Below are 20,441 nucleotides of genomic sequence, written 5' to 3'. Positions count from 1 at the left end.
TGTTTTACCACCCTGTGGGAGGCTTCTCTCATGTCCTACATGGGAAGCTAGAGCGGACAGACGGGAGCTCACCCAGCTGGATCAGTCCACATATATTTAGCTTTACCTTACCTGATCAGTAAAACCTGTTTTCTTGTGTTTTTCTAAGTCAACTTATGACATGATTTGAAGAAATGAAAGGAATATATGCGGGTTCCAAAATCATAGTATTCAATATTTTTTCCAAATGCTCTGTTATTATGTAAATATAAACAAAAAAGGTTTTCTATAATTTTTCATTTTACACCATTATTCATAGAATCATAGAAGAGTAGAGTTGGAAGAGACTTCATGGGCCATCCAGTCCAACCTCCTGCCAAGAAGCAGGAAATCACATTCAAAGCACTCCCGACAGATGGGGGTCCGGGGGAGAGAGTTCCACTGCTGAACAGCTCCCACAGTGAGGAAATTCTTCCTGATGTTCAGGTGGAATCTCCTTTCCTGCAGTTTAAAGCCATTGTTTCGCATCCTAGTCTCCAGGGCAGCAGAAAACAAGCTTGCTCTCTCCTCCCTATGACTTCCCCTCACATATTTGTACATGGCTATCATGTCTCCTCTCAGCCTTCCCTTCTGCAGGCTAAACATGCCCAGTTCTTAAGGCCGCTCCTCATAGGGCTTGTTCTCCAGACCCTTAATCATTTTAGTTGCCCTCCTCTGAGTTTTGTTTACTGTTGCCAGGCATCATTCATGGATTTTTTAAATAAGGGGGCAGAAGCGTCCAGCGATTTGCAGCCCTCTTGTGTTTTCCCACTTCTGTCTTCAGTCTGGATTTGTTTTAAATGTCACTGAAGTTTCAAAAAGTCAGTGTGATTGAGGCTGGAACTACACGGCCATGTCACCCAGTTTCTGATCCTTTGAATTGGATGATATAGAAGTGTAGACTCATATGATCCATCTCAACGCAGATAACTTGAGATCAGAAACTGGATGATATGGCAGCGTAGACCCAGCCTGAGCCTGTTCAGCCTTTGAAGGCGCCGCTGAAAAGTTCGAATAGTTCTCATTCTCCACAGACAAAGTATTCTCTTCTTAAAGAAGGATCCTGATCTGGCGCACAGTAGTATGCATATCTATCTATGGGTTGGGTGGGGAGAGCCGCTCTCCCTCCTCCGCCCCTCCCTCCCTCCCTGTGGGGCTTTCTTTACCTGCCGCTTCCGCTCCCCTGAGAGGCAGGCTCTTCGCCTTGGAGAAGGGAGAGCGCAGGGGCTTCGCTCCTTCTCGGAAAGAGCAGAAAAAGGAGGCGGCGGCGGCAAGGGGCCTCAAAAAGGAGCCCAACCCGACCCCGCTCCAGGGGCCCCTTGGTCCCTCCCGGCCTCCCCCCTCGACCCGCTCCCAATGGCTTCTCCCAGCAGAGACCCTCTGCCTCAAGGTAGGAAGAAAGGCAGGAAAGCCCGCCAGATCTGCGCGCCCAGGTGGGAGGGGGCGTCGCCTGGCTCTGTCTGGCCGGAGAGCGGGCAGTGGCCGGCCTTTTATAGGCGGGGCGGAGGAGGGAGGGGGCGGACCCCGGAGTGGCCGCAGGAGTGGACAGCGCGCCTGTCCGTCACGCGTGGGCGCCTCCTCAATGAGTCCTTGCTGTGCTTTTGGGTTGTTGATTGTCTCAGCGCCGCCAGCCTTGTGCCGTTCCCTCCCTTGAAGAGCACTGAGGCCCCTTCCACACAGCTGAATGATTTCCCACATTATCTGCTTTGAATTGGAATATATCGCAGTGGAGACTCAGGGCCCTTCCACACAGCCATATAATTGACAGATCCAGTCTTTTAAACTTGAACACGCCTATCTGTATTTTATAATGCGTTTTATGAATGTTTTATGTAAGTTAATTTTTAACTGATTTATAGTGTATTGTACAGGTTTTATGTGTGTGTTTTATTGTAAACCGCCCTGAGTCCCCTGTTGGGTGAGAAGGGCGGGATATAAATATTGTAATAAATAAAATAAATAAATAAAACCCAGAATATCAAGTCAGAAAATCCCACAATATCTGCTTTGAACTGGATTATCTGAGTCCATGTGGGATTTTATTCAGATGCATGGAAAGGGCCTCAGATAACCCAGTTCAAAGTAGATATTGTGGGATTTTCTGCCTTGATATTCTGGGTGATACGGCTGTGTGGAAGGGCCCTGGGGACCCCTTTTCTAGGAGCCCTTCCACACAGCCCTATATCTCAGAATATCAAGGTAGAAAATCTCACAATATCCGCTTTGAAATGGGTTATCTGAGTCCACACTCAGATAATGTGGGATTTTCTGCCTTGATATTCTGGGATATAGGGCTGTGTGGAAGGGTCCTAGTTCTCCTCTCAAAGCCCAATTCTGACCCGCACCTTTCTGAGGCTACCCTTCCTTCCTTCCTTCCTTCCTTCCTTCCTTCCTTCCTTCCTTCCTTCCTTCCTTCCTTCCTTCCTTCCTTCCCCTCCCTCTCTTTCTCATTCTCGCGTGCCTCTCGCTTGGAAAAGGGCGTTTCGGGAGCACCTCGCCCTCGAAGGCCTGCCTGGGTGAATCATTTCGTGCAGACACTCCACAAATTAAGCCCCGCAGCAGCAGCAGCAGCAGCAGCCTTCTGAAGTGCGGCGGAATTGCTGCCTGCTGCAGTTCTTCCCAATTCGCTTCTCTCCTCCTTGAAGAAGAACCAACTTCTACCTGGCCCAAGCGGGGTTTGGCCGGGAGGCTGTTAAGAATTGTTTGAGTTCAAGTCCAAAACACCTGGAGGGCTGAAGTTTGCCCATGTCTGGTATAGATGCACTGCTAGTACTGCACTAGGCTAGACATCCAAATAAGTCCACTACAGAGAACTCACTGAGACTCATAATAATGAAGTCCATGGCTCAGTTTCCTCTCTGTTGTGGAAGCCCATTTGGGGCTCCATTTATACTGCCATAAACACAGTGACAGTGCATTATGAAAATGCATTATATGGCAGTGGGGGTGGGCAAATCACACTCAGCCCCAGAAAACCCCGCCATAGGTTCCCCTTCAGGTCTCCGTAAGTCAGAAATTACTAGCAGCAACAACAATAACCCGTGGTCAGATGAATTAAAATATGGCTCATTTATATGTTTATTTATATCTGAAATTTGTTATACTAGTCAGTTTGAGTGAATCCATGTAGTTGCTATACTCTTTCCACTTAGAAAAATCTTTAGCAAAATAGGACAAAGCTTAGTTTAGAGGAAATATTCAAGGTAGTCCCCAAGTGACGAACAAAATAGGTTTTGTAGGTTTGTTCTTAAGTAGAATTTGTATGCAAGTTGGAACAAGTACTTTTAAAAGTGTAACTCCAGCCAATCAATTTGTGTGTGTGTGTGTGTGTGCACGCACGCAGATGCACAAATGCTTTGGATAGCATAGGGAAGGGTTAACACCCCTTTGCAGTTTGTTTTGCTGTCTGTGCCCCCTGTTCAAGAAGATTTCATCTCACTTTCTGTCTCTGTGATTACTGGATTTTGAACAAAAATGGCTTTCTGTGGAAACAAGGATTGGTGATAAAGTTCCAGATGAGACACCTTTCCCCCATGATAACTCTTCCAGGAGTAAATTTTTCTTACTTGCTGTTGTCTGACTCCATTCTTAACTATTCATCATTTGTGGGTCGGATGTTTTGTGTTTGTAACTTGAAGACTGCCTGTATTATGTTCTTTAGACGGTCCTAGCTTCAATGTGTGGATGGTGGTGCACCTTCAAATTGACTCCAATTGATGACAGCACTCATTGGATTCAGCCATTGCAGTTAAAGTGGAATAACAGTGCTATAATTATGTAATCTGAATGGGTTCCTAGTCCTACAGTCAAACCACTACACCATCCAGGCTCTCTTGCAGCATCCATGCAGCTTTCTATGTATCGATATATCAGTTTATAAGTTCAAATACCATTTGAAGGGGATGATCTCTGGAGACTCTTGAAGGACCACAGCTCATCAGAGCAGATAGTGCAGAGTTCTGACACAGCATAAGGCAACATTTCTATGCCATGGAGTATAGAAAGAGTGGGCACATCAAGATTGTGGGTTCTACTTTGTTTATTTGTTTTTCCTCAGGAGTCAGTAGTAACATAGTGCCTTGAGCAGGGAGGTCTCTACTAAGAAATTTGTGATCAATACCAAAATCAAGTCCCTATGTGCAAAAAAACCCCAAAAAACCAAAACCTTCAGCTTTTACACCAGGAGGAGTTCAATTTTATATTGTAAGTAGTTGGAACTGGGGTGAGAAACTCTGAACAAGCTACTACAGATCACTAAGATCTATCGATAAATCCTCAGTCTGCATTCCTGCAGACTAAGCTCAAATTTCCAAAAAACAAAACAAGACAAAATAAAAACACACACTAAGAAGGAAACCTCTGAAACTTGTGCACTACAAGTAATGGTACTAAGGACAGCCACCTACTCTTCCTTTTATTTTGTTTTCTTTTTGAGAATTTTAAGAAAAATAGTAACACAAAGTTGATTCTTTACTCGCTGTTTTTTACACTCTCCTGAGCCAGAACCATTTTAAAGCAATGAGAAATAAGAAGTAAATAAGAAATTGGGAAAGTATCCAGTACTTTCAGCATTTTATGCCGATTCTTATCTATCTACTTTGGTTTCAAGTTAGCTTTCAAAACCTTAGGTTTGTTTGAACTGTTTTTTCATGAAATAAATTTGCATTTGCTTCCTCTTAAAAGTAGCCACACTCAACAAAATAATAATTATTAATAGAGAGAGAGAGAGAGAGAGAGAGAGAGATCACAATACACAGCAGAAATTTAGTTTCTGGTGCTCTAAATATTTTATATAGACTATTTAATATGTAGAGAACCATTCTGTTCATTTGGCAAAACAATGATGGATCTTCTATAGCATTTAGATCTGATCCTGGTGGCCATTCAGACAGTGAGCAGATGTGGTGTTTTCCCATGTTAAAATTTCTGTGCAGATGCAAAGTCAGCATATCTAAGAGAGGACTTCTTCCTAACATTTAGCTATTTATGGATTACAGAATTACCCTGCTGTTTTGGTAAAGAGTCCAGGATAGCATTCTGGTTATTCTTTCTTTCTCATTGCAGTGATGCTGTGTGGTGCATTGAAAATAAAAGTCTTTCTGTCTATAGGGAATTGCCTTTGCATTATGTGCTAAAATTGGCCTAGATTGGGATAGGAAACTGGGGATCCTATTAGTGCAAGCAGGAAACATTGTAGGGGCTCTGCCCCAGCCACTCCCACAAAAAAACCATACCAAAATCCCCATTTCTTGCCCAGAAATACTTTCTATGGAACAAAGGAAGCATTTTCATCACATTTTGATCCTTTCTGGGCTATTTTATAATCAAGAGTGCACTTTGTGTACCCCTGGCCAAGATATACTATGCCTAGCTATTCCCTCTGTGTGTAGATTGCCCCGTATCTATATATTCACATTTCTATGTATCAATATAGTGAAGAGTAGAGGCATCACACTAGCAACAAAGGTCCGCATAGTTAAAGCAGTGATATTCCCCATAGGAACCTATGGATGCGAGAGCTGGACCATAAGGAAGGCTGAGTGAAGGAAGATAGATGCTTTTGAACTGTGGTGTTGAGGAAAATTCTGAGAGTGCCTTGGACCACAAGAAGATCCAACCAGTTCATACTCCAGAAAATAATGCCCAGCTGCTCACTGGAGGGAAGGATATTAGAGGCAAAGATAAAGTACTTTGGCCACATAATGAGAAGACAGGAAAGCTTGGAGAAAATAATGATGCTGGGGAAAATGGAAGGAAAAAGGAAGAGGGGCCGACCAAGGGCAAGATGGATAGATGTATCCTTGAAATGACTGGCTTGACCCTGAAGGAGCTGGGGGTGGCCACAGCTGACAGGGAGCTCTGGCGTGGGCTGGTCCATGAGATCATGAAGAGTCGAAAGCAACTGAACGAATAAACAACAACAACATATCAATATACTCAATGTTTATTTTAGTCAGGCATAAAGTAAGAGTTACTTGAAATGCTTTTTTATTTCTTTCTAGAAGAACAGGAAGCTAAAGAACCAGTGGAAGATACTGATCCTAGCACTTTATCTTCAGAAGAAGTAGGTGATTCCTGACTTTCTTATACTGTGAATGCCATCGTGAAGTCAATTAATACATTTTAGTTATAAATGTATAAAAAGGTAAAGATTTTCCCCTGACGTTAAGTCCAGTCGTGACCGACTCTGGGGGTTGGTGCTCATCTCCATTTCTAAGCCGAAGAGCCGGCGTTGTCCATAGACATCTCCAGGTCATGTGGCCGGCATGACTGCATGGAGCGCCGTTACCTTCCCACCGGAGCGGTACCTATTGATCTACTCACATTGGCATGTTTTCGAACTGCTAGATTGGCAGGAGCTGGGGCTAACAGCGGGCGCTCATTCCACTCCCGGGATTTGAACCTGGGACCTTTTGGTCCGCAAGTTCAGCAGCTCAGCGCTTTAACGCACTGTGCCACCAGGGGCCCTATAAATGTATAACTTTTAAAAATACGTAGGGAAATTGGTTATTGGGGATATGTTATCATTGTTTAAGTGAGACTTGTTATCATCTGGACGCTTTTCCTTCTGAGGACTTATTTGGAAGAGATTATGAAAATTGTTTCACTTTTCCTTTGGATAATGGGCCATGAAAATAATATCCTTCTTGGGGCCCATGAGGTTTGAGGGATGGTGATATATATCTTAGGAACTTAGAAGTGTGATGGAAAGTTAGCACAACCTTTCAACTGAATGGTTATTTTGTACATTTAAATGTGCCAAATTGATATGCAAAAGTGATATGATGTAGTTGAATATGGTTTCTCACTCATTTTTTAAATGTGATCACATTTTAAATAGGGGACAACTAGAAAGGAAGAACACCATAAAGTTAGATGACAGAAACAGTGGAGAATGGATGTGATAGTAGCATAAGAACCATTTATAAAAATTGGATTATATTTCCTCTGGATCCTGGAAAGTGGACAGAAGTGTGAGAGCTTTTTATACAGTCAGCCCTCCATATCTATGGATCTTGCATTCATAAATTCAACCATTCAGGGCTTGAAAAAAAAATCAAATGGCAATTGATGTTGCCATTTTATACAGGGTGGACCAAAAGTTATTAATAGGTTTCAATATTTAATAACTCATTTTAATTTTTAATTTTACAATACCATAGCATCATATACAGTATATATAAGAAATTATGTGTGAAAAATCAAATATTTCAACTGGTATCCAATACCATAACATTATATCTAGTATATATGGATCCACCTTTGTGACTTTTGGTGCAACCTGTATAAAGGGCAACATTTTACTACACCATTGTATATAATGGGACTGGTCATAGCCACAGGGAGTTCTGGAACTAAACCCCAGTGGATACAAAAGGTCCACTGTGGTTAGTGTTTTTATGGTTCACCATATTTCAAGATCACTCTTAGCAAAACCTCTAGTAATTAGTAACTTCCCTATTATTTCTTATTAGGAAAATGAATGACAGTGGGCTGCAACCAGAAAGAGGAGCAACACAAAGCGTTCCTCATCTGTGTCATCAAAATGGGCAAGGCCCCCTTTTTTAGTACCTAGCATAACGAAGTTGAGATGTGAGGTAAATTGCCCCATATAGATGTTGAGGGGGAGAATTTGCATGACCTTGACATTTTTAAGTGACAGTCTCATGTGTTCGTTGGTTCTTGTCCTATTTTTGGAACTTGTACCCATCATTTGAGCCCCTGGTGGCACAGCGGATTAAACCGCTGAGCTGATGAACTTGCTGACCAAAAGGTCGGCAGTTTGAATCTGGGGAGCGGGGCAAGCTCCCGCTGTGAGGTCCAGCTTCTTCCAACCTAGCAGTTTGAAAACATGCAAATGTGAATAGATCAATAGGTACCGCTCCAGCAGGAAAGTAACGGCGTTCCATGTAGTCATGCTGGCAACATGACCATGGAGGTGTCTACAGATAATGCCATCTCTTCTTCTTAGAAATGGAGATGAGCACTAACCCCCAGAGTCAGACACGACTAGACTTAATGTCAGGGGAAACCTTTACCTTTACCTTACCCCACCATAAACTTTGCTAAAAATATATGTCAATTCCTTCTCTCCCTTCCTGTCTGGTACTGCAATAGCAGGTGAACTGTTGACAGTGTAAGGATAGTAAGGATAAGGATAGTAAGGTCTGTAGTTTATGTTAGCCACATGTTATGCAGATATATCTTACAGGAATGAGTGAACATTTCACAAGCTTGAAAACAACTGCTTAGAAAAAATACACTTGATAGAAGGGCGACCAAAATAATAGAAGGTTGGAAGCCAAGCCTTATGAGGAGTAGCTTAGGGAGTTGGGTATGTTTAGCCTGCAGAAGAGAAGGATAAGAGGGAATATGACAGCCATGGTTAAATATTTGAAAGAATGTCACTTTGAGGAGGAAGCAGGTTTGTTTTCTGTTGTTCTCAAGATTAGGATATAGAGCAATGGATTCAAATTACAGGTAAAAAGGATTTCACCTAAGCATTAGGAAGAACTTCTTGACTGGAGCAGCTGTTCAACAGTGGAACTCACTGTCTTGGAGTGTGGTAGAGTCTCCTTTTTTTTTAGCAAAGGCTGGATGGCCATCTGTCAGGAGTACTTTGGTTGTGTGTCCGTGTGATTCTATAATCAATATAAATTTTCTCCTCCTCCCTTCAGTTTTTTGGAGAGACAGAAAAGTACCCAGTTCAAGATACAGCATTACCCAAAGGTAAGGCAAACAATATGTTATTCATATGCCTCTTGACACTCAGTATATGTAGAGAATTTCTCAGTTATCCAATGCAGAAGAGTTCATTTTTAAAAGACTAATTAGATAGGAACTGCAATCCCCCTGCGGAACTCTATGTGTGCTTCAGGGCTATTCTGGTCCACTGTGGCCTGTGAGAGAGATTTTTTTCAGACAATGGGAGATCCATGCAGGTATTGAGCCATGGGCTCAATGAAATGTGAAGAAAACACTGTCAAAGATGAAACTTGGAACGAATGGAAGGGATGGATAGTGATTGAGAAAAATCATAACAATTTTCCCCAGTTCATAACCAACACAAGACCAATGACAATATTTTAAAGGGCCATATACAAGGTATATTCAGAAACCATTCTGGTTGTCTGCTTTCTATTGTCACAGTGTAAGCAGAATGCAACTTGCTATTCACCGTGTGACTTCCAGGATCTAAATATTTCTTGTCATCTTACACAGCTGGCAGATTTTTGTAGTCATCACTTTATTAATTTATGAGCATCTCAAGACTTGCCGAAAGTCTCAGAATTTGGTGGGAAATTCACTTGTACTTGTTTTTTCCCTGCCATCCATATGATTCCATTCCAATATTTTTCTTGTGAATTCAGAGTATTAGCAGCAACTTTTTATAAACCCACTACAGGGTGATTGGCAAAAATTGATTTATTTTTTTTACAGTGGATGCGTGATTGGATTTCAACCCATCAAGGTTTCTCAGGCGATTTTATGTGGCCTCCAATCTTCCACAGTTGCTTTAAACATTATAGTGTTACTGTTGAATATGGTGGCTATCTGTAGACTCATGTAAGATGGATGTGCTGTCTGAATTCATATAACAAAAATCTCATTAAATGAAGGCATAGATATCCTTTAGAGCCTATAGTGGACTCCAGATCCCATTAACCTCAGCCAGCATGTCTGGTGTGATAGAAATGGAAGTTCAATAGTCATATGGCACAGGAAGGAATGATAATTGTCTGTAAAATGTAATAGTTATCACAGCAAACATGGACCTGTCTTAGGTTAAAAGATCCAATGTATGTAGTAGGACTCACATCAGAGTGTTTATTCCTAATTTAATACAAAAAGAAATATGCAAATAGGGAAACCAATAACTCTTGATTTTACAATCAAGATCTCTATTTGATCATGCTTAGCCTCGATGTTATCTCTATCTTGTGCAATCAACATCTTGTAGAATCTTAGGAGAAAGTGTTTTGATCAAGGGTTCTGAAGATTGCTAACATTTAGGAATGCTTGCCTTTTAGATGAAGAGTATCAAACAGAAAAAGTGACATTGGAAATAGCGTCTGTTAACATTAGGAGCCTAACATCAGATTCGGGCCTGATACAACAGGTAAACAATGCACTGTTAAACTATCCTATTGGAAAACCCATTGATATAAAAAGCTCAGAATACTTCACACACACTTGTGTCTTCCACTTTTTCTGTGTAGGTTGCCTGCCCAGAAAGTGGTATAGAATGGGAGCGTGCATTGTGGAGAGAGAGAAAGTAATGAGTCCAGAGCCGGAATGCGGTCCTTGAAATATAACTCAGAATGTGGGAAAGGTGTCCTGGGTGCTCATCTCTCCCCTGTGCCAGTCTATCCCTCTCATGACTGTCCTGTTTTGGCCATTCTGCTGTTGTGCCTTTGTCAGAGGTATAACATGTTTGGCAAAGTGCTATGCTAATGCATCTCAGGTTTTCCACCAGTCAATCTTCCATGGCAGTTGTGAGTTCCGCCAATGTCGCTGGGACTCTCACCTGGCAGATATAAAAAATTATGAATGTGTCTTGCATCATATTAATTTGGAAGTCTGTCTACAGTGAACTTTTTTAAAGCACTGAAATGTATTCCTACATACAAATGTTTCCCTATATTTAGATTTGCAGAAGCCATGTTTTGCCTTCAGGATATACTGGTTTTTCTCATCCTCCATTACATGCAAGACAAATTTATAGTTTTGTCTGGTCTTGCAATTTATCAACAGCCAATAAAAATAGTCTTGTTAAATGGCAGTACTTTATAACTAGTGCCTTTATGATTTGAATGTACAATGTATTGTGTCTACACTAGTAGATATAATCTTGAGGAAGAACTTTTACCTTTTCGTTTTTTATGTATGTTTTGACAATGTTTGTGGAGAGATAAAAATGGAACTAACACCTATGTTTTTGTCACCTGAAAATCTATTTGAAGAATGGCTTGAGAATTCAAGTAAGAAGCAATGAATAAACAGTTATCTGAATCATAGAATCATAGAATAGTAGAGTTGGAAGAGACCACATGGGCCATCCAGTCCAACCCCCTGCTAAGAAGCAGGAAATCGCATTCAAAGCACCCCCGACAGATGGCCATCCAGCCTCTGCTTAAAAGCCTCCAAAGAAGGAGCCTCCACCACGGCCCCGGGGAGAGAGTTCCACTGTCGAACAGCTCTCACAGTGAGGAAGTTCTTCCTGATGTTCAGGTGGAATCTCCTTTCCTGTAGTTTGAAGCCATTGTTCCGTGTCCTAGTCTGCAGGGCAGCAGAAAACAAGCTTGCTCCCTCCTCCCTATGACTTCCCTTCACGTATTTGTACATGGCTATCATGTCTCCTCTCAGCCTTCTCTTCTGCAGGCTAAACATGCCCCTTCTGAGGCCCCTTCTACACTGCTATATAAAATCCAGGTTATTTGCTTTGAATTGGAATATATGGCAGTGTAGATTCATATAAACCAGTTCAAATCTAATCCAGTTTGATAATCTGGATTAAATGGCAATGTAGAAAAGGCCTGATAAACTGACAATTTGGAACATGGTAATTTTAAAAACTGTGTTTTAAAGCAAAAATGGCCAGCTTTATAGCCATGGTATCACAGAAGCATAGCAGGAGGATTTTCAAGGCACATCAGCCAGGGAAGCCTGTGAATATGGCTGTGGCATCAGGTTGGGCCGGCTTTTATCCCAGCAACTACAATACTACAGTCCTGGCTACCTCCTAGCTCATTACACATTTAATGTAAGTCGCTTTGAGTCTTTGGAGAGAAAAAGTGGGGTATAGATAACAACAACAACAACAACATGCTGAAAAATACAGGGCAATTTGCATGGATATTGAAGCACACATCCTAGAGGCAGAGCCTCATGCTGTGGTCTAGTGTGACAGTTTCTTGAATATATACCACCTCTGGTTTAGAAAGTATTATCTTTGATATTATGCAGAATTTGATGCCTTACTATTTGAATGAACAAAGCAAAACTTCTGCAGTTCATTCTGAAATGTGTATATACCACACACCAATTGCATCTTACTTTAAATTAATCCTTCCTCTTTGGTATTCCCACTGTTATTTTTTCAAAGCCTCTCCTGAGTCAATTTAATTACAATATAAATCTTCCTAGCCTTAGGGCCTCCAGATGTTTTGGACTTCAACTCCCAGATATCCCAGCCAGCTTACCAGCTGTTAGGAACTGTGGGAGCCAAAGTCCAAAACACCTGGAGGCTCAAAGATTGGGAACCACTGATGTAAACAGATAGATTTTAGATATTACATTCATAGAGTTTGTTTCCAAAAGATGCATTTTTTTAAAAAAAATTAAAAAATGAATTATAGATGTCAGCAAATTATTGGCCAGGAGTAGCATATTATGTACAGATCAAAATTATCAAATGTATCAAATTGCTTCGATACAGGGCTCCGAAAATTGCATTTTATAGCAAAAGAATGCATAGCCTCAGCATATATTTTTTCCAGTTTTTGTAAATTTTGTTTAGATGGATTTGGTATCTTTTGGAAATAAACTGTACTGAGTAAACCAGTGATCACATGGTTTTGGAAAACAATATCCAAGTTCTTCACACTTTGCGAGGTTTCGTTATCCTATTTCAAAGGCAATTTCTCTACCATTTAATAAGACTTCCACTTGGAGTTTATTCCTGTTTTGAAGGACAGATACATTGCTATCTTCTGTTAGCTAAGTGAAAGATGCCTATTTCAAGAGAGAGTTTATTCCTTTTTAGTTTTCCAAAGGGATCTATCAGACAGCTGTTCAAAAACATAATCCCAGACAGGTCTGATCCAGTTGGGCAGTTCTCATATTTTTGGCAAAGAACTGATTGCTCCAGGGCATTTTCTAGGCTCCTTACATTTTCAGACAATTCACAGGAAAGCAGTCTGTTCCAAACAACAGTACAGCCTATAAGTGGGACATGCTGCAAAATATTAGGTGTTGAGCATTATTCCTCACAACTCCTGGCAGTCTGGCAGGGGAAGCATGACTGTCTTCTCCAAGCCTAATAAAAAGGGAAAAAATCCCCCTCCCTGAAACAGATAGATAAACTTTAGGATAACAGGGAAGTTAGTAGTCTCCGCTCAACCCTTTCAGTGTCTTTACCTCTGTGCAGATCAATCCAGCCCACTTTCAAATGTGGATAATGGCTAGGCCTGTGCCATACAAAGTGGTGTCACCATCTCTTCCTAGCCTCTGAGAGCTTCCAGGAAACCAAGTAACTCTTTTAACCAACGGATACAGATATGTTACCAGTTTCTGACACAATAGGAGGAAAAGTTCCAGTCACTAGACATGGGCTCGGTTACTATTTCATCAATTTCATTCGTGTTTTCGTACCATTGTGTTTATTTGGAATGCACAAAATGGTACACCCCCTTCCGGTATGGAAACACCAGTGAAACAAATGAAAAGTGGGAACAGTAACTGTTTGTCAAGTGATTTTTGTGCTTGCCAGGGCTGCAGGCTCTGGGAGGCATGGGTGCTTCTCTCTTCTCCCCCCTTAACTGTGTAAAGCAAAGGAAAAAAAAAACCTTTCTGTAACCCCATCAGCGTGTGTGAACACAGTGCATCTTCAGCACTCCACTTCAGGGTCTACCGCGTGAGTAAGTGAAATGCGCTATTTTAGTGCTCTGCTTCAGGGCCTGCTTGTAGGCCTGCTAGCCAGATGCAGTCTTTTTCCAAGGAGATTGCGTCTGGCAAGCAGGCCCAAAATGCATGCACATACCAGATTCTGAAGCAAAGCACCGAATGCCAAGATATGGCGTTTGACGCTCCGCTTCAGGGTCTGGTGTGCGCATTTTGGGCCTGCTCACCAGACACACACTTTTTCCTTTGCTTTACACAGTTAAGGGGGAGAAGAGAGAAGTGCCTGTGCCTCCCAGGGCCTGCAGCCCTGGCAGGCACAAAACTACCCGTTTTTTTTTTTTTTTACCTTTTCCGAAACGCCCATTTGTATAGGCGCCTATTTTCGGAAGCAATGTCTGAAAACTAAAATGGGGCCATACGAATGGAACATCCAGAAACTGATAGCAATTCCATACAAAGGCACAACCCTACCAGTCACTCTCACCAGAGCACTTAAGCACTGAGCTGAGCTGTGCAACCTCTTGGAGGACTGGAGGGACAAATCCCCAGCTAAATAATATTTGAAGATTGTGCAACTTTGATAAAACAAACAAACAAACAAAAACCCAATACTAACATAATACTTGAAATGAAAAGCCCTTTGAGGAAATGTTTCTTGACAGAAGTATGCCATTGTGTAACATTTAGAAAAATATCAGATACAAAGACAACATGTCTACTTACCAGTTTTGGAGAAACACTGGGTTTAGCACAGTAAACACTGAATACAAATTATTTTGCTTAATAAATGTTAATTAATGAAAGGGGTTTTTACCTATGCCTCCTGCTATTTTAAATCAAATAAATGAGACATTGTTGCCATGACCATACCATACATAAATTAGTATGTACGTAGGTTATTTTTGGAATGGGTTTACTGATACTGTTAAGGTGGGTAAGGTTCTGATTACAGTGTATTACACAACTGCACAGTTTACCTGTATTTGCATGCAACTCTCACAATCTGCTCCAGAGCGATATGTGATAATGCTATAAAAAGGCCAACTGTACTTTATGTAAAATATTGATGGGGAAAATCCCCTCTTGCTTTTTTCTTGGAGACTGTAATGAACAGAGTGGGGGGGGGGATGCATGTAGCAATTTGGTAATAGCAAAATATCTGCTGTTGTTATTTCAAAGTTTAATGTCTTGCCATATTTAGTACTTTTTAAAACTAGGGGCCCTTCCACACAGACATATAACCCAGAATATCAAGGCAGATAATCCACAATATTGGCTTTGACCTGGATTATCTCAATCCACACTGCTATATAATCCAGTTCAGTGTGGATTTTATACAGCTGTGTGGAAGAGGCCTAGGTATCTCTCTTTTGTGCTGCATTACTCCTGAGAATCATTCCCAAAACTTGACTAAAGCATTTAGAATATGACATACAGTGGCTAATTCCTACCAATCCTCCTATATTTAGAGAAATATAGGGCAGTTACTTAGTTTTATTGATTCAGATTTGATAGAATAAGAATTTAAAATGTGTTTCTTTTCTTTTAAACATGACTTTAATGCCAGATTATTTTTGTTTCTAGCCAGAAGAAGACGATGACAGTCAAAGCAGTACTGGTGAATCGCCTACAGGTAAAACAGTTCTTGACTATATCCACATGTATTAAGTGTCTTAATTGCCTTCTTGATATGATATTTAAATATTTAGAAATTTAGAACTGTCACTATAAAATTAATATATTGATTGTCAAAACCAGTATGCTGTAGATATTTGAGTAGAGTTCCAGTTATCTGAGTTAAACGGGCAGGCTGTATCTCGGATAGCCGGATCTGTTGGATAATAGGGAGGCCCGGGACAGCACCTTTACTGAAGGGAAGGGGAAAGCCTTCTCTTCCGTAAAGGCCTGACGGGAATTGGGGAAACACGATGCCCGCTGCTAAACTGCAACGGGCGCCTTGTTTCCCCATAGTCCAGCGCCTTTACTGAAGGGAAGGGGAAACCCTTCCCTTCAGTAAAGTCCTGACGAGGGCTCGCGCCTTGGGAAGCACCCTGTGAGCTTGAGAGAAGGAGAGGGAGGGGCGCCTCGGATAATACGGACGCTCGGTTAACCGGAGCTCGGTTAACTGGGGTTCTACTGTATTACGCAAACATTTCAGAAAAAAAAGGGTTTGAATCCCAGTTCAGCTGTGGGATGCCACATTTTGGAAAATCACACTCTCTCAGCTTTAGAGAAATGCCATGACAAAATCTCTTTTGAACTATTCTAAATCTCTTCTCAATTCTTGCCAAGTAATCTGATAGTAGTATTTGACTTGTGGTCATGTAAAATCAATTAAAGAGATACTATTAGTTCAATTCTCTGGGAATGGAAGATAGTATGTGGTTGATTGCAAAATGACTTCTCAAAATGAGCCTCTAAAGTGGATGCATGCAACCAAATGACACTGGGCTGACTTGTCCACATAATTTATTTGGAGATGAATGATGAGTATAGTTGCAGTATGGAAAATTGAATCCAGGGCCTTGCTTCCAATCAGTTCTGACACAAGTCAGAATATGTTAACATGTGCCCGTGGGTCCACTTTAGAAAGGCATCCTGAGGTCACCAAGCAATACTGCTTTATTCTTATAGCTATAGCACATGCTTTGTATTGGTAACCTCCAGGTTCCAGCTACTGTTTTCACCAGTAAAGGATAACTTGTATAAAAAGTCTAGGAAGGATTTCTTTTTACCTGTGATAATGGAAGCTGTGGCCAGCAAGACTGGACTATACATACCAATATTGTTATAATTCAGTTTAATGTGTCCATATCGTTTTTTGGTGCTCTTTATATATTAAAGTAAAATCACAATATACATATGTCAATTTATTTTGGAATTAGCACATTTTTCTTGGTACATAACATATATAAAGATTATGTAATCATATTCAGGACATAGGTTGATATGTTCAGGAGATTCCAGCTGAACATTAGGAAGAACTTACTCACAGTGAGAGCTGTTTGGCAGTGGAATTCTCTGCCCCGGAGTGTGGTGGAGTCTTCTTCTTTGGAGGTTTTTAAGCAGAAGCTGGATGGCCATCTGTCGGGGTGCTTTGAATATGATTTCCCTGCTTCTTGGCAGGAGGTTGGACTGGATGGCCCGTGAGATCTCTTCCAACTCTATGATTCTGTAATTCTATATATTGGTTTGGATAGATTCTCAAATTATGATTTCCTACCTCTGTTGTTTTGGGATATTATGATTTAAGAAACCAAGAAAACTTTGTTGAAGCCAGGCATGCACCATGAAGCAAGAAAGAAAGGAGGAAGAAGGAAGTGTTTGGATGCACAAAACCATTCTAGTATGATAAACTATGATTTATTAGACCAGTCTTGTTATATCTGATGGAAGATGTGCCAGCAAATAACTCTGTCACATAATTGTAATTGCCATATAATTGTAATTCTAGCTCTGAAGAAATCCTGTACAGAAAATGGCACCTGCTCCCTATGTCTGTCTCACCAACCAACCATCAATGACTTGCTCAATGATGAGGACTTGCTATATATGATGAGGATAAAGTTGGATCCATCGCACCCAACAGTGAAAAACTGGAGAAATTTTGCAAGCAAATGGGGAATGACCTATGATGAATTGTGTTTCCTGGAACAGAAACCACAAAGTCCCACCCTGGAGTTTTTGCTACGGAACAGTGACAGAACTGTGGAACAGCTGATAGAACTCTGTAAATTATATCAAAGAGTTGATATTGAGAAGCTATTGCTAAAGTGGGTGGAGAAAGAATGGCCAAAGAGAGGTCATGGAACCTATCAGAATCATTTCTAAGAGAGCAAACTTTTCTATGGTGGAAAACCAAGAGAGGCTTGTTTTATTTTGCCACTGATATATGTAAGGAGCTTTTCCTTGCTAGTGAAAGGAGACACGAGTTCATTTATAACAACATAAAACTGTTTCATATATCTGCATACCTAGCCTTTGTAGTGACATTTAAAATTATTCTTAAATGTTAATCAAGTTGATGTCTAATTCAGGTATCTTCCATCTGTTATATGGAGTGTATAGATTCTTTGGAGTAAAATCAAAAGAATCACAGTCACAAAACAGGGTTTAGTCACAAAATCAAATTAATAAAACAGGGCTTAGCCTGTCTGTACAAGCTATTATTTCTTTTTCACAAATGTTGCTTGAAATTCTAGTAACTGTATTTTTTTACAAAGAGTGAAATTGAAGTGTGGGTGGAAGTTTGGATTCCTCTTTTGAAAATTAATTCATCTTTGCAATTGGGGCCTAGCCCACCCTTGAAAGATTGGTTCTGCTCACCATCAGTGAAAGGAAGCAGGATAGAATTAATCCGGTAGATCCTCATATGACTGCATCAAAATGGTCCATTTTAACATGGAGATATTTTTGTGTACAGGTTTATGTGGACAGACTATGTATTTCTTGGTAACCCAATACAAGATTGCCAAGACCTGGCATGAAGTGGAATTAGTAAGCATCTCCCAAGGCGACCACCACAGAACTGCTAACCTCCAGAGTCCTCAGTCTTGCTCTTTCCTCTTATTCCTGTTTTATGTTTGCCTGCCATCTCTGCATGAATCAACAGACGAGGAGATGAGGATAAGAAACTCACCTTATTCTCCCTCTCTTTCTTGCCAAGAATAATAATGCAAATCAATGGCAGCAACAACAGTAATGACAAGGAAGTAGGTCTACACACGGAGGAAGGCTTTTTTACAGCAGGATGCTGTAGCACACTGATTCTTAATTTTGGAAGGGGTGGAAAAGGTCATGGACTTCTTTGATGAAAATTAGGGACTTGTTTCTAAACATGATGGTGGTAGTGATGATGATGTGTTGCATGACTATGTTCAGCCTACACTTGTTTGGACAGAATCAATGCCTTGATCACATAATGATACTTAAATGTGTCTTTTTTCCAACAAAGGTAACAAGAACAAATTGAAAGAAAGAAAAAAAAGTACTATTTGTATGCTTGGTTCATGGACTCTCTTTAATGCGTCCATCAACCCTTGATTAAAAATCCTTGCTGTAGTTGATAATTAAGAAGACCCAGTGGCTTTTAGCTTTGTTTTTGTCACTGAGTAAATGACATAGAAAAATCTTTTCTCTTTCTCTCTCTTTTTTTGCTGTTGCTTTTAAAAGTTGTGATCATCAAATGCATTTCCTTGACTTCACGTTGGCTTTTGTTCAACTACCTTCAGAGTATTAGGTGTCATTCAGATCTTTCAAGTCCTGGCCTGCTTAAATAAAGCGACCCTGATTTTTCAATGTTTGGAGCAGCTTCTGTGTTTTACTAAATTAACAGAGAAATAGTTATAAACTACACAGTAATAAACTGAGTTTGCATTGCATGAACCACCACCTTGAGGGCACACAATCCTGAATTGTGATTAGAAGAAATTAAATACTTAATTCACAAAGAATGATCAAGGGCTAGTGTTTGGTTCCTCCTAAATATTCGAGTTTGCCAGAGTCTCTGTGATTTCAGATATTTTAGTTGCTTTGAATTAATTCCTAAACTCCTAATTTAGGAGTGATTACCTTAATTGGAACTGCTCATTCCCTGTGGCAAACAGAAGATAGGTTCTAACATGTTCTGAGAGACAGTTTGAGAATGAATGGTTGAGCAGGCTGTTACAAAACACTTAGACTTATAATGTTATTGTAACAATGATGACAGATCTATTAGCAAACTTTATTGACACTTCTGAGCTTTTTTTTGCAGAAATTAACTTTGAGATTAATTAGAACTACTTGGCTCAGTGAGTATGCATTGATTCATGCAGCGTGACACAATGGTGGGCAGGATGCCAACAGAAAGACTAAAATCATAACACCAGTTGATTCCGTTACTGATCACTACAAATGGGAATGGAAACAAGAGTATTCCAGGAAATAAAATTGAAATTGTTTGTTGTGTATGTGCTTCAGAAGTAGAGCTATGATATTTTGAAGGATGAAGGATGAAATCCTAATTAAGTAAGGTAAACTGCTTTCCTTACAAAGTTTTCTTACTGGGACTAGGGAAAAATTATGCTCATGATAAATGTCATTGGAAGATGTGCTAATCTCTTTAAAATTCATCTAAAAGTCTTAGTAAAATGATATCTCCAAAAAGAACATGTACTGAGGGAGTTGGTGTTTCAAATTTGTTTTCTTAATCACACCACAGCGTATTGGTGTATCGTAACTTTTTCCTAGCAGTAGCATTTTATGGTCATGCTTAAAAGTTGAGGGAATTGTTGGCCACAGAGTATTGCTTTTTTCATTGTGCCTACTAGAAGAGCCATGGTGGTGCAATGGGTTAATCTTTTGTACCGGCTGGACTGATGGCCTAAAGGTTGGGTTGCTGAACTGAAGGTTGCCAGTTCGAATCAGCAAGACGGGGTGAGCTCTAGAGAGAAGCCTCCCAGCACGATGGTAACACATCCAGGCATCCCCGGGTAATGTCTCTGTAGACAGCCAATTCTCTCACGCCAGAAGTGCCTTGCAGTATGTTCTCAAGTCGCTTCTGACACGATTAAAAATATGCCTACTATTTACAAAAAACAACATTACTTTCAAAATCTTTAGTGTCATATATCTGTATTTTCTTACTAAGCTGTAATTATGTTTACATGCTCTGAATAGATAATTGGTATTTACTGTATGTAGTTTGGTATACAATCCCGGGGGGGATCTTTATTCCTCCTATTGGATTTGTACTCAGTACATTGCTGATCTTATTGTTACAATTAAGGCAAACATCTCCTATGAAATTATGCTATTTG

The 20,441-nt window shown here is 40.5% G+C and overlaps 1 protein-coding gene across 1 annotated transcript; it reads left to right on the top strand.

The window, feature by feature from the left end:
- Positions 1–1,186: 1,186 nt before the first annotated feature.
- Positions 1,187–18,939, top strand: edaradd (EDAR associated via death domain). The gene is made up of 6 exons (XM_008123991.3): positions 1,187–1,408; positions 6,021–6,082; positions 8,697–8,748; positions 10,050–10,138; positions 15,226–15,274; positions 17,096–18,939. Exons 1-6 carry the CDS (start codon positions 1,375–1,377, stop codon positions 17,470–17,472), a joined length of 663 nt encoding a protein of 220 aa, XP_008122198.1. The 5' UTR covers positions 1,187–1,374; the 3' UTR covers positions 17,473–18,939.
- The last annotated feature ends 1,502 nt before the right edge of the window (positions 18,940–20,441 follow it).

This window comes from Anolis carolinensis, chromosome 1 (genome assembly GCF_035594765.1).
Source record: "Anolis carolinensis isolate JA03-04 chromosome 1, rAnoCar3.1.pri, whole genome shotgun sequence".
Lineage (NCBI taxonomy): Eukaryota > Metazoa > Chordata > Lepidosauria > Squamata > Dactyloidae > Anolis > Anolis carolinensis.
Note: the sequence above shows the minus strand (reverse complement) of the source record. Positions and strands in the feature narration are given on the sequence as shown.